This window comes from Chiloscyllium plagiosum, chromosome 27 (assembly GCF_004010195.1).
Source record: "Chiloscyllium plagiosum isolate BGI_BamShark_2017 chromosome 27, ASM401019v2, whole genome shotgun sequence".
Classification (NCBI taxonomy): domain Eukaryota; kingdom Metazoa; phylum Chordata; class Chondrichthyes; order Orectolobiformes; family Hemiscylliidae; genus Chiloscyllium; species Chiloscyllium plagiosum.
Window position 1 is genome coordinate 17,721,793 of NC_057736.1, and position 13,808 is coordinate 17,735,600.

The 13,808-nt window shown below is 42.5% G+C and overlaps 1 protein-coding gene across 3 annotated transcripts in view; it reads left to right on the forward strand.

Annotated features, from left to right (window-relative positions):
* LOC122563607 overlaps nucleotides 1-13,808 on the forward strand; it is a 28,274-nt gene that overhangs the window by 1,401 nt on the left and 13,065 nt on the right. For 2 of the 3 annotated variants that reach the window (XM_043717554.1, XM_043717556.1), the window contains exons 3-4: nucleotides 7,631-7,720; nucleotides 12,002-12,172. In XM_043717554.1, coding sequence (XP_043573489.1) covers nucleotides 12,042-12,172 — 131 coding nt within the window. In that variant the 5' untranslated portion in view covers nucleotides 7,631-7,720; nucleotides 12,002-12,041. The remainder of the gene's footprint in view (nucleotides 1-7,630; nucleotides 7,721-12,001; nucleotides 12,173-13,808) is intronic. The other variant, XM_043717555.1, reaches the window with a different exon arrangement.

Below are 13,808 nucleotides of genomic sequence, written 5' to 3' on the forward strand. Positions count from 1 at the left end.
TGGACTGTCAGAGGGGCAGTACTGAGGGAGCGCTGTATTTTCAGAGAGGCAGTACTGAGGGAGCACTGCATTGTCAGAGGGGCAGTACTGAAGGAGTGCTGGACTGTCACAGGGCAAGTACTGGTGGAGTGCTGGACCATCAGATGAACAGTGTTGAGAGATTACTTAAGAAGCACTACTTGGAGTACTGATACTGAGGCAGTGCTCCACTGTGAAAACGTTAGTACTGGAGTCTCACAGAACCTTTTGAGGGCATGTGCAATGGTATCTCTGCACTGTTGGAGAGGCAATACCAAAGAAGTACTGCACTTCCAGAAGGCAGTCTGGAGAAAATACTGAACTGTCAGAGGAACAGCATCATGGAAATATTGCAATGTTAGAAGGGCAGTACTGAAGGAGTGCCGTGCTATCAGAGTGTCAGTACTGAGAGAATACTGTGCTATCAGAGGGATGGTATTTAGGGAGTGCTGTGCTGTCAGAGGGAAAGTATTGAGGGAGCATTGACCTGTCAGAGGAAAGTACTAAGGGAGTGCTGTCAAAGGGAAAGTGCTGAAGGAGTACAGTACTGTTAGAGGTTCAGCACTGAGTTAGCGTTGCAATGTCAGAGGGGCGTGCTGTATAATCAGAGGGGTAGTACTAAGGTAGCGCTGCATTGTCAGAGTGACAGTACTGAGGGAGCGCAACATTGTCAGAGGGTCAGTACTGAGAGAGCACTGCATTGTCAGAGGGGCAGTACTGAGGGAGTGCTGTATAGTCAGAGGGGCAGTATTGAGGAAGCGCTGCATTGTCAGAGTGACAGTACTGAGGGAGCGCTGCATTGTCAGAAGGACAGTACTAAGTGAGCGCTGTATAGTCAGAGGGGCAGTACAGAGGGAATGCTGTATTGTCAGAGAGACAGTACTGAGAGAGTGCTGCATTGTCAGAGGGGCAGTACTGAGGGACCGCTGCATTGTCAGAGGGGCAGCACTGAGGAAGCGCTGCATTGTCAGAGGGACAATACTGAGGAAGCACTGCATTGTCAGAGGGCTGTACTGAGAGAGAGCTGCATTGTCAGAGGGGCAATACTGAGGGAGCATTGTATTGTCAGAGGGATAATACTGAGGGAGCGCTGTATTGTCAGAGGGGCAGTACTGAGAGAGTGCTGCATTGTTAGAGGGACAGCACTGAGGGAATGCTGCACTGTCAGAGGGGTAGTACTGTGGGAGCACTGCACTGTCAGATGAGTAGTGATGAGGGAGCACTCCATTGTCAGAAAGGAAGTACTGAGGGATCGATGCATTGTCAAAGGGGCCGTACTGAAGAATCATTCCATTGTCAGACAGGCAGTACTGAGGGTGTGCTGTATTGTTAGAGGAGCAGTACTGAGGGAGTCTGCACTGTTAGAGGGGCAGTACTGAGGGTGTGCTGTATTGTTAGAGGGGCAGTATTGAGGGAATGCTGCCCTACTAGAGAGGCAGTGTTGGTATCATTGTTGAAAGGATCATGGATGTTGCATTGTGGTAAGAGGATTCATTGGACAAGACATTAAACTAAACCCATCTCTGACTGTTCAAGTGAACATAGAATATATCAACCATTTATGTGAAAAAAGGAGCAGGAAAATTCTTGTGATGTCCTGGCAAGATTCATTCTTCAACCAACACCACTGTCAGTTATTACATTCTTGTGGGAAAATTATCTACCGTATTTCCTCCATAACAACAGTACAGTTCAAATGGAAATTCCTTGATTGTGAAATGCTTTTGGACGTCCTCTGGATGGAGTTACAGAAGTGCAAAACTTTTCTGTCTGAATTGTATAGTTCTGTGCTCTCTAAGCTTTTGTCCATCAAGCTGTGTAATAGAGCTGGTGTGTTTCAATGTCCTGAAATGTTAGCTGGTTGTGAAGCTTCTTAACATTTTGTGCCTGCCAGACTGTTGATGTTAACCTATTGATGGAGAATATCCTTGAAAATGTTTGGTTCCAGTTGTTGGGCATGAAAGTATTATTCTTCCAGGATGGTTTATCGTTGCATCAAAGCATTGTATCAAAGCAATTATTGCATTACCTCCAAAGTGACCAATGTGACAGTGTGCTATCTTAAAAATGTTTAACATTTTCTACTTTGAATCTTTTTATTGAAGACATTTCTCTGAGGCTTTAACAAGCATATGGCATATGACACTCTTAGAATTACAGAACCCAGGAGGAGGACCATTAGCCCATTGAACCCATTTTGACTCTTTGAAACTGCTAACCAATAAGTTCCACAAACTCCTGCTCTTCCCCCGAGGCCCTGTAAATCTGTTCACTTCAATTTTTTTTTACTTTTTCCAGAACACAAATACATGTATGTCACTGTAAGTATGTACATTTCTTCATAAGCATTCACCATTGTCCAGCAACAAAAGAGACAAAATAGCCAGGAAAATCAAAAGACTGTTTCACAATCTCTGCATTTGCCATTATTTTAACAATGCGCACAAATAGTTTAAAGTTCACCTGCGTGCACCAGGTGAATAGGAATATTGAGATCTCATGAGCAACAATATTAGTCAGCTACCAATATTTTATTTCTTATCAACATATTAGTCTGACTCTTCTTTAGAATAGATGATTTTTTTATTGGGGTTGTTAAATATTTAAAGAAAGTAGAAATATTTACAGACAGCGATTGAAGACAGCTTTGTAATTGTTTTCACTGATATCCCTGGTGAGTAGATGAAACAGAAAAATATTAGGAACACAGAAACAGGGGTAGACCATTCAGCCCATCAAGCCCGGTCCTCCATTCAGTTTGATCATGTTTGAACATGTACCTCAACACCACTTTCCTGCACTATCTCTATATCCTGTCCCAGAAATCTATCTATTGCTGCCTTGAACATGCTTCAGGATTGAATTTCCATAGATTGTTGGACTTCCAAAGACTAACCAGACTTTGAGAGAAAAAAATCCTCCTCATCTCAGTATTTAATGGCCTACCTCTTATCCTGAGATTACGTCTCTGGTTCTACACTCAGCATTTGGAAGAAACAACTATCTACACCCACCTGCTCTGAAGCATAAGTCCCACACTCCCCTCCTTAAGACTTATTGCAGTTGGGTAGCCTTGTTTAATGTCAGTCAGTTTGGGATTGACATTTCTTTAGGGTGTGCAAGCAGTATACCATCCCCACCCATCCTAAAGTTCATCCCTTAGAATACTGTGTATTGTTACATACCTGGAGTGGTTTCTTTAAAAGAAGCCATTCGAAGTTCACTGTTGACACAGGATTTTTTTTGAAATCTTCCTGGATCTCACATGACTGGTAATAACTACTTGCTTTCCTGGAAAGGCCTGCTGGGGATATTTTGAACAGTTACCTGCTGGGAGAAAATGCTTGTTTCATCTGGTTGAATTGAAGGGAAGCCCACTAAAAAGACACTGTGTTGGAAGGATGCTTGCTAAGAACAAATTGCCTAACTTATCACTCTCATTTCTTAAAACAAAATCTGAGTTCAAAACAAAACCTATTTGTTCTTTGAAAACGGTTCGAGAAGCATCTCCTTACCTCCTGAACAAGCTGTGCTTGCAAGGTATAATGTAAATGGAAGTGGAGTTGAGGCTATATCAACCATGATCTTATTCAATGGCAGAGCAGTGTCCAGGGACAATGTGATCTACTCCTCCTATTGCTTAACATATGGATCTCAGTGCATCATAGTGGCTTATTATTTTGGGAGAACAGTATTTGTTATGTCGGTAAGCATGGCACATTTTACTCAGATTACACAGCCTGTGTATTGTGCGTCAGCCAGTTTCTGAAAGAGAAGAAATTGACTTCAGGTAATTGACAAAAGAACAAGAGAAAGAAATGAGGATTTTTTTTAATACAGAAAGTTGCTTTGCTTTGGAATGCACAGTCTGAAATAATGATGGAAGTACCAAGAACTTTCAAAACTATTGGACAAATATTGGAAGGTAAAGGAGAGCTTGGATACGGTGTAAGAGTGATAGAATAGGACTGATTGGATATCAAGGATGGCAACAATTATTGGTGTGTGCGGAGGGTTTAAACATCAAAAAATATTTTGTATTGGAAGACACCTGCTGCTCCTGAGGACAATGGGGAATAACACAGAGCTCCAATAGCACAGGACATACAGGCAGAAGGTCACCATTTTGGACATGACTGAAGAACCTCAGAATTTCTTGGCAGATTATTGCAGAAATGTGCAGCCTGCCAGAGCTCCTCTCCAGTGGACCAAGTGATCATGCATTTCCAATGGTAATGGAAGTCACCGCAATCCTAAAATATGTCACCTCCTTCCAGGGATTGACTCATGACATCAACAGGATCACATAGTCTGCTGCCCACAAGTACTTCACCCAGGTGACTGATATAGCGTTTGAGACTGGTTTGCCAGAGATGTGCGTTTATGTCCACTTTGCTATTATTGAAGTCAGGGAGAGTGAGTGGGTCCTTTGCAAATCCCCACTTCAACTCACTCCCCCACTCCGCCAAGGACATACCAGTCCTGGGCCTCCTCCACCACCAATTCCTCGCCACTCGACACCTGGAGAAAGAATGCCTCATCTTCTGTCTCGGGACCCTCCAGCCACACAACATCAATGTCCACTTCACCAGTTTCTTCTTCTCCCCTCCCCTCACCCATTCCCAGATCCAACCCTCCAACTTGGTCCCACCCTCTTGAACTGTCCCACCTGTCCATCTTCCCTCCAATCCACTCAACCCTCCAATCCGACCTATCACCATCACCCTCCCATCCGCATCTACCTATCGCCTACCCACCTCCCTTTCCCCCCCAGCCCCACCCTCCCCTTCCTATTTATCTCTCAGCACCCTTCCACCGCCCCCATCTTCCCGATGAAGGGCTTGTGCATGAAACATTGACTCTCCTGCCCCTCAGATGTTGCCTGACCGTTGTGCTTTTCCAGCACCACACTTTTTGACCATTATTGAAGTCTGTCAGAATGAGAGTGCCTTCAGAGTTGATGTAACGGCTGGATTTTCAGAAGTATAAGATTTCATGGACTGCACACATGCGACAATCAATAGATCCTCAGATTAAGCGCAGTAGTCAAGACTAGATTTTGCTGGGTAAGAAGATCAATTGTTTTGGAAGAAAGGCATGTTAATGGAGTAATCTAATTGTCCTCCTAAATGGAATGGCCATAGGTTTGGAAGGTGAATTTCTGTGTGTATCTTGTCGGTCATACACATTGCTGCTATTGACTGTTGGTGAATGCTTGTAAATGTGATGCCAGTCAAGTGGGCTGATTTGTCCTGGGTGTGGTCAAATGTCTTAAGAGTTGTTGGAACTGCACTTATCTAGTATTCCATCACATTCCTGATTTCTGCATTTGTTTAATGCTTCATGAGTTATTCAATACAGACCATTAATCCTTTGCATTGGGACGGCACAGTGGCTCAGTAGTTAGCAATGCTGCCTCACAGCACCAGGGTCCCAGGTTCAATTCCAGCCTTGGGCGAATGTCTGTGTGGAGTTTGCAAATTCTCCCTGTGTCTGCGTGGGTTTCCTCTGGGTGCTCCAGTTTCCTCTCACAGTCCAAGTGCAGGTCAGGTGAATTGGCCATGCTAAATTGCCCATAGTGTTAGGTGCAGTAGTCAGAGGGAATTGAGGTTGGTGTGAACTGGTTGGACCGAAGGGCCTGTTTCCACATTGTAGGGAATCTAATCTAATCTAAAGAAATCTACACCTGTTAGGTAGAGATCTCCAATATCCTGACCCAGCAATGATAAAGGAACAGCAGCATATTTCCAAATTTGTACGTGACCTAGAGGGAACTTTCAAGGCGCTGTACCAATGCATGTGTGGTCTTTGTCTTTCTGGATGTTAGAGGTATTATTGACACAGCAGCGGATCTTAAACATGGTACACAAGGCTGGCATTGTGGTTGGCAGTGAGGGATTGAAGATTTAAGGTGATGTTTGGGGTGCTGATCAAGTGGGCTGCTTTGTCCAAGCTGAGGGTAAACAGAACATTTCAAACTGAGATCAGCAGATTTTTGTTTAGCCAGGTGGGAGTGAATGAGGAAAGATTTACCAAACAAGTGTTTTGAAGATTGTGATCCCTTTTATTTAAAGGAATATACACAGGCATGTAAAGTCCAAGGCACAGGGAGTAGCATTATTGCCTCTGAGCTAGCAGCTCTGGTTCAAGTCCCATTGCAGGACATAAAAATCAAAGAAGAATCATTCATGTGTGTTCATAATGCCTTGAGTATAACCATATGTATCTTTCCAGCACACACTAATTGGAGACAGTAGGAACAGAAGACACTCTTGGTCAGCCATAAAAGTAAAGTTAGAGTGTCTACCATAATTATCCATTTCGCTCCAGACTATTACATACACATAGGAAGTACATGTTGTCACAGTCACCTGGACTCTGAATACTACATGGATATGCTGATAGGCTGCTTTAACCACAACCAACCCATTTTTACCCTCTAATGGTCCCCATTGACAGCTTTTCATTCTCCCTGGGTCACTGTTATTCATTCCTTTGCTCAACTGCTGTTCTCTGTGTCTGGTCTCAATCTCCACCTATTATTTACTACCCGACCCCACCTCACCCCTATGTCTTCAGCATAAATACCACCTTTTCGTAGCTACAATCAGTTCTGAAGGAGAGTCACTGGACCCAAAACATTAACCCTGCTTAGTCTCCACAGATGGTGCCAGACCTGCTGATTTTTTCCAGCAATTTCTGTATTTGTTATAGGTATGCAATTGTTTGAGTCTGTCTGCTCATTGAATTGCTTGTGCCTTTTTGATTAATCTAACACACTTGTTCCCATCTCAGTTTGGAGTAACATTTTCTCATGCCCAGAATAATCAATTAACAGACCCCTGGGAGGGAGAGAAAAGAAAGGGTTGTCGTGCTGGAAAAGTAAAATGAGGGATGGACTAACGTTTTGTGTGGGTTTTATGTGTCTTTGGTTCTGATACAGAAGAGTGGGATCAATGGTCATTTCAAAGTTGCTAGGACTCTAATTAAAGTTCTAGTTTCTCTGATATGATAAGTGTAATTATCCCTTAAACTAATAAAGTCAAATTGATATGACTGTTTAATAATTTTACTAGGATCATTGTTTGAACTCTGCTTATTTACAAAATCTCCTTAGAAACCAAGTATCCATGTCTTTAGAGGAGTGAAGAAAGGAACTAAATTACCTCGGTTTGTGATTTTTTTTGTATGTGTTATGTTTGAGAAATTGCCAAAGCTCTCTAGAACATAGGACTACCTACTTTAGAAAGAGAAGAATCTGGGCACAATATATTTCCATAAGACATTTGTTGAAGATTGTTCAAAACTATTGTGTTTGTCTGTGTGTTTCAGGAGAGACACAGTAGACTGCAATGATCCACAACATATGTATGTTTGGGGACATGAAAGTGAGATTGGCCATGCTTCTCATTACCTTGATATTGGTTTTGCCTCAGGTTCTGAAGCAGTGTATTGACAGTTCTATATTTACAAGGATTCCTCTTATTTATGCAGAGTGGGTGTGGGGAGTGGCTGAAAGTGCAGGATCACTGGAGGTTTACAATTCTTGGGCAATTTTAATTGCTTCTTATTCCAAAATAGGAACTTAATTACATTTACTGTTTTTTTGCAGCTGGCTTCAGCTGGGACTTAATTGAAGGAGGCAGTGTCATGATGGAAGCAGTACTTGAAATGTCACTGGGCTAGTAAACCAGAACTCCAGGTAATGCTCTGGGACTTGGGTTCGAATCCCACCATGGCAGGTGTTGAAATTTGAATTTAAAAAAATCTGGCATTAAAAGCTAGCCTCATGATGGCTATGTAATCATTGCTGTAAAAACCCACCTGGCCCACTAATGTCTAAATTGGTTTTGTCCACCTATGACTCTAGTTGAACAGCAAAGCAGTTGACTGTTAATATCCTGTGCAATGAATTGAAATAATCAAATGACAATGGCCAACCCAGCTGTATTGACCCTATAAAGTCCTCCTTATCAACATAGAACATAGAACAGTACAGCACAGCACAGAACAGGCCCTTCAGCCCACGATGTTGTGCCAACCATTGATCCTCATGTAAGATAAATCTAATGTACGAACCCTCAAATTTCTATGACCATATGCATGTCCAGCAGTCTCTTAAATATCCCCAATGACCTCGCTTCCACAACTGCTGCTGGCAACGCATTCCATGCTCCCACAACTCTCTGCATAAAGAACCCGATTCTGACATCCTCTCTATACTTTCCGCCAAACAGCTTAAAACTATGACCCATTGTATTAACAATTTCTGCCCTGGGGAAAAGTCTCTGGCTATCAACTCTATCTATGCCTCTCATTATCTTGTACACCTCAATTAGGTCCCCTCTCTTCCTTCTTTTTTCCAATGAAAAAAGTCCGATATGGGCGCTGATGCCAAAACTGGGAGCACTCTCCCACAGATTATTTAAGTAACACACTGACATAGCCATATTCTTTGGAATTATACTTAGAGCGAATGTCCCAATGCCATCATTACCATTCATATGTCCTACCTCACAGTAGAAAATACTGACCAGAGGTGGTGATACTGGTATATGGCCAGAAAGGAATTTAGCTGGGAGACCCCAAAGTTGACTCCAGATCCCATGAAGTTTCATGGAATCAGGTCAAATACAGGAAAAGAAATATCCTTATAATTACCAGCTATCAGCTGCCTTTGGTTGATGAATCAGTACTCATCTATTTTGAATTTGGAGATCATACCTTGGCACAGGTACGTCTTGGTAGCAGCTTACTGACTGAGCTGGCTGAGTCTTAACAGACAAAGCTACCAGACTGGGTCCATAGTAAGTGATGAGGGAACCAACAAGAGGGAAAAATCCACTTGACTTCATCCTCAGCAACTTACCTATAACAGATGCATCTGTCTGTTGCATTACTAGTAGGTGTGACCACCACACCATCTTTCTGAAGTCATGCTGAGTCCTTTATTCTCATTGAAGATTCCCTCCGTCATATTGTGTAGGACTATCAACTTGCTAAATGGAAAAGACTTTGAATAGATCTAGCATTCAAACCTGAACACCCATGAGGTGTTGTGGGCCATCAGCAACAGCAGAGTTGCACTCTTAATCTGTAATCTCATCACTTGCCATATCCCCCATTCAACTATTACCATCGGGCCAGAAGATCAACCATAATTCAGTGAAGAGTGTATGTCAGGAGCAGCACCAGGTATATCTGAAGATGAAATATCAACATTAAAGAACTACAACATAGGACTGTGTACATGCTGAACACTGGAATCAGCGCTAAATAGATTGGTCTAAGCAATCCAACAACAACAGGTCAGATTTAAATTCTGTAGTCCTGCTGCAAACAGTCATGAATGATTCTGGACAATTAAACAACTGATAGAAGGTGGTAAGTTTGCAAATAACCCCGTCCCCAATGATGGAGGAGCCCAGCACTTCAGTGCAAAAGACAAGGCTGAAGTATTTGCATTCATCTTCAGCCAGAAGTGCTGAATGGTTCATCCATCTCAGCCTCCTCCTGATGTCTTCAGCATCACAGATACCAGTCTTCAATTCATTTATTTGCCTCCGTGTGGGATCAAAGAATGGCTGCAGACACCGAATACTGCAAAGGTTTTGGACCCTGACAACATTTCGGCAATAGTACTGAAAAATTATGCTCCAGTACTAGCTGCACCCCATAGCCAAATGGTTCCAGTACAGTTACAACATCGAGAACCAGGAGTCTTTATTTAAAAATAAGGTGTCGGCCATTTAAAACAGAAATTTGGAAACATTGTTTCTCTCAGAGGGTGGAGAGTCTTTTGAGTTCCCTTCTTCCAAAGGAAGTTGAGGAAACCCTCACCATTTTTCTTTTACAAAAGTAAAAAGTGCTGGAGATACTCAGCAAGACTGGCAGCATCTGCGGGAAGAAAGCAGAGGTATATTCTAAAGGTATATCACGAATAAAAGATTAGGGCCAATCAAGGATTGTAGTGGGAAGTTGTGCATGGCGTTTGAGGAGATAGGGGAAGCGCTAAGTGAATATTTTTCATCAGTACTCAAACTGGAAAAAGACAATGTTGCCAAGGAGAATACTGAGATACAAGCTACTAGACTAGACGGGATTGACGTTTGCAAGGAGGAGGTGGGGTTAGCAATTCTGGAAAGTATGAAAATAGATAAGTCCCCTGAGATGGATGGGATTTATCATAGGATTCTCTGCGAAGCCAGGGAGGAGATTGCAGAGCCTTGGCTTTGATCTTTATGTTGTCATTGTCTAGAGAAATAGTTCCAGAAGACTGGACAATAGCAAATGTTGTCCCCTTGTTCAAGAAGAGTAGTAGAGACAACCCTAGTAATTATAGACCAGTGAGCCTTACTTTGGTTATGAGTAAAGTGTTATAAGATTTAGGATTTATAATTATCTAGAGAAGAATAAATTGATTAGGGATAGTCAACATGGTTTTGGGAAGGGTACATCATGTCTCACAAATCTTATTGATTTCTTTGAGATGGCGACCAAACAGGAGGATGAAGGTAACACAGTTGATGTGGTAAATATGGATTTCAGTAAGGCATTTGATAAGGTTCTCCACAGTAGGCTATTGCACAACATACGGAGGGTGATTTAGTGGTTTGGAATAGACATTGACTAGCTGAAAGAAGACCGAGGGTAGGGATATTGATGGGAAATGTTTATCGTGGTATTCAGTTACAAGTGGTGTACCGCAAGGATCTGTTTTGGATTCATTGCTGTTTGTCACTTTTATAAATGACCTAGATGAGGGTGTAGAAGGATGGGTTAGTAAATTTGCAGATGGCACTAAGGTTAGTGGAGTTGTGGATAGTGCTGAAGGATGTTTCAGGTTACAGAGGGACATAGATAAGCTGCAGAGCTGGGCTGAGAGTTAGCAAATGGAGTTTAATGCAGAAATGTGTGAGGTGATTCACTGCAGGAGGAGCCACAGGAATAAAGAGTACTGGGCTAATGGTAAGATTCTTGGTAGTGTGGATGAATAGAGAGATCTGGGTGTCCATGTACATCAATCCGTGAAAGTTGCCATCCAGGTTGATAACGTTGTGAAGAAAGCATATGGTGTGTTCACTTTTATTGGTAGAGGGATTGAGTTTTGGAGCCACGAGGTCATGCTGCAGTTGTAGAAAACTCTGGTGTGGCCACACTTGGAGTGTTGTGTACCGTTCTGGTCACCGCATTATAGGAAGGATATGGATGCTTTGGAAATGACTCAGAGGAGATTTATTAGGATGTTGCCTGGTATGGAGGGAAGGTCTTATGAGGAAAGGCTGAGGGACTTGAGGCTGTTTTCATTAGAGAGAAGAAGGTTGAGAAGTGACTTAACTGAGACATACAAGATAATCAGAGGGTTAGATAGGGTGAACAGTGAGAGCCTTTTTCCTCAGATGGTGATGGCTCGCATGCGGGGACATTGCTTTAAATTGAGAGGTGATAGTTAAAGGACAGATATCAGAAGTAGTTTCTCTACTCAGGGAGTAGTAGGGGTGTGGAATGCATTGCTTGCAACAGTAGGAAACTTGCCAACTTTAAGGGCATTTAAATGGTCATTGGATAAACATATGGATGAAATTGGAATAGTATAGGTTAGCTGGGCTTCAGATTGGTTTCACAGATCAGTGCAACATCAAGGGCCAAAGGGCCTGTACTGCACTGTAATATTCGATGTTCTGTGTTCTATGTTCTAGAGTTAACATTTCAATCTCTTGAATCTTGGTGCAGCTGTACTCATCCAGGTAAGTGAAGACTATCCAATTACACTCCTGACTTGGACCAGGTGGTGACTAGGTTTTGAGGAGTCAATTGCCACAAAAAACTCAACTTCTGACATGGAGCTAATGTACTTTTGAGACAAGTAGATAGGCAATTCCGATCAGTGGACATCCTTGGGATTTTGGGGGATTTGGAGTTGATAATGCTGTTTGGTTGCGTGGAATGTTAACTTTAGGGTTGGTGCTTTGGTTTCTCTCAGGGTCTCACATGATCGGACGACACTGCTGCTAGGATTCTTCATGGCTTCAGGCCCTCAAAATCTGCAAGTTGGCTTTGGGGCGTTGCACTTTCCTCAGTTGGTCTTGGTCACATCCATTGCTATCCTTCTGTTACTCATCATGCTTGTGATCCCCTGCGCTTTCTGTAGGAGGTAGGATCATGGAATATTTTTGGGCGATAGTCCACTTAATTAAATTTTGCAAAAATATCTGTTTTGACTGAGGTAATGTCACATTTTTGAAAGTGAAGGGAAAGATTGGGTATCGTGATGTTACTTATTGAAGTAGCCTTCAATAATATATATCTCAAAGGTAGAAGTAGATTTAAGCAAATTATGGAATCCTAAATTTACCAAGCTCATCTTTTAGACTCACTTATGTAAGGATGAACACTCACATGTAAAAGAAATGAGGAAGAAAGACCATTGTATATAGTGCCTTTAAGGTGCTTTAGACATGTGTGTTTTATGGCCCATGAAGTACTTTTGCTGTGCAAATACTCTGACGTGGGAAGGGCATTGGCAATTAGTACACAGCCATCTCTTACTGACCAGATGATCTGGTCTTTATAGATCAGTTTGTCTGGGGACAGATATTGACCAAAAACATAAGGGAGAATTTCACTCCTCTTCTGCAAAATAGTGTCATGTGATCATTTATGTCCACCTAGGAGGCCAGTTTAGTCAACCTGCTGTCAAGTAATGATGCCCAGCCCCATTGTTTGAATGAGACCAGATGTCAACCAGTTCTCCCAGCATTTTAGCTAAGATTACTTACAGAGTGGAAACAGGCCCTTCGGCCCAACAAGTACACACCGACCCGCCGAAGCACAACCCACCCAGACCCATTCCCCTATATTTACCCCTTCACCTAACACTACGGGCAATTTAGCATGGCCAATTCACCTAACCTGCACATTTTTGGATTGTGGGTGGAAACCAGAGCAGACCCACGCAGACACGGGGAGAGTGTGCAAACTCCACACAGAGAGTCGCCCGAGGCAGGAATTGAACCAGGTCTCTGGCGGTGTGAGGCAGCAGTGCTAACCACTGTGCCACCGCGCCGCCCACAATGTTCTCTAAGGACATGACACTCTCTATATATTTGGAAACTCAATTAAATCAAATTAAATTGTGTAAGTTTTTTAAAAGGTAATTGTAACAAATATCAAATCAGAAATGAAATTTATAAAACTTAAAATTTAAACCTGAAGAGAGATTATCTGCTCTGACTCCTGCAGTGCCCACTGACATTTTAGAAGAGCTCTCAATCCCCAAACAATAGTCATCACTGACATATTTTTATAAGTAATTGACTGTCAATATTAATAGCTTAATATAGCCTCAGCATTACACTAGAGTGTAAAAATTTTGTGCCATTGGAAATTTTTGGACCTGAACTCAAACGCAGAACATTCTGCCTCAGGGGCAAGGCTGCTCCTGTGTGCGTAGCATTTCCTACAGAGAGCAACTCTCCTCCCTCAATGGATATGAGATCATTAGGGTGATAGCAAAAAGGAAAGAAAATAAGCTGTAAATGGATATTTGAGTATTGAGAGGTGTGCAGAGACATTTCTTGTTTCCATTCATATCAACCCATAAGGCGGGTTTATTGTCTGGCTGACTGTCTCCCATCATTCCCCAGTGCATCATACCATGAACACAGTTTCCAAAGCTATTTGGGCGTGCTCCCAGAGATTTTATTATATGATCTCTGCCACCTTCAACCATCCCATTCCCCCCCACACACTGCCATTGCTTACTCCACACATCTATTCTCATAATCTTC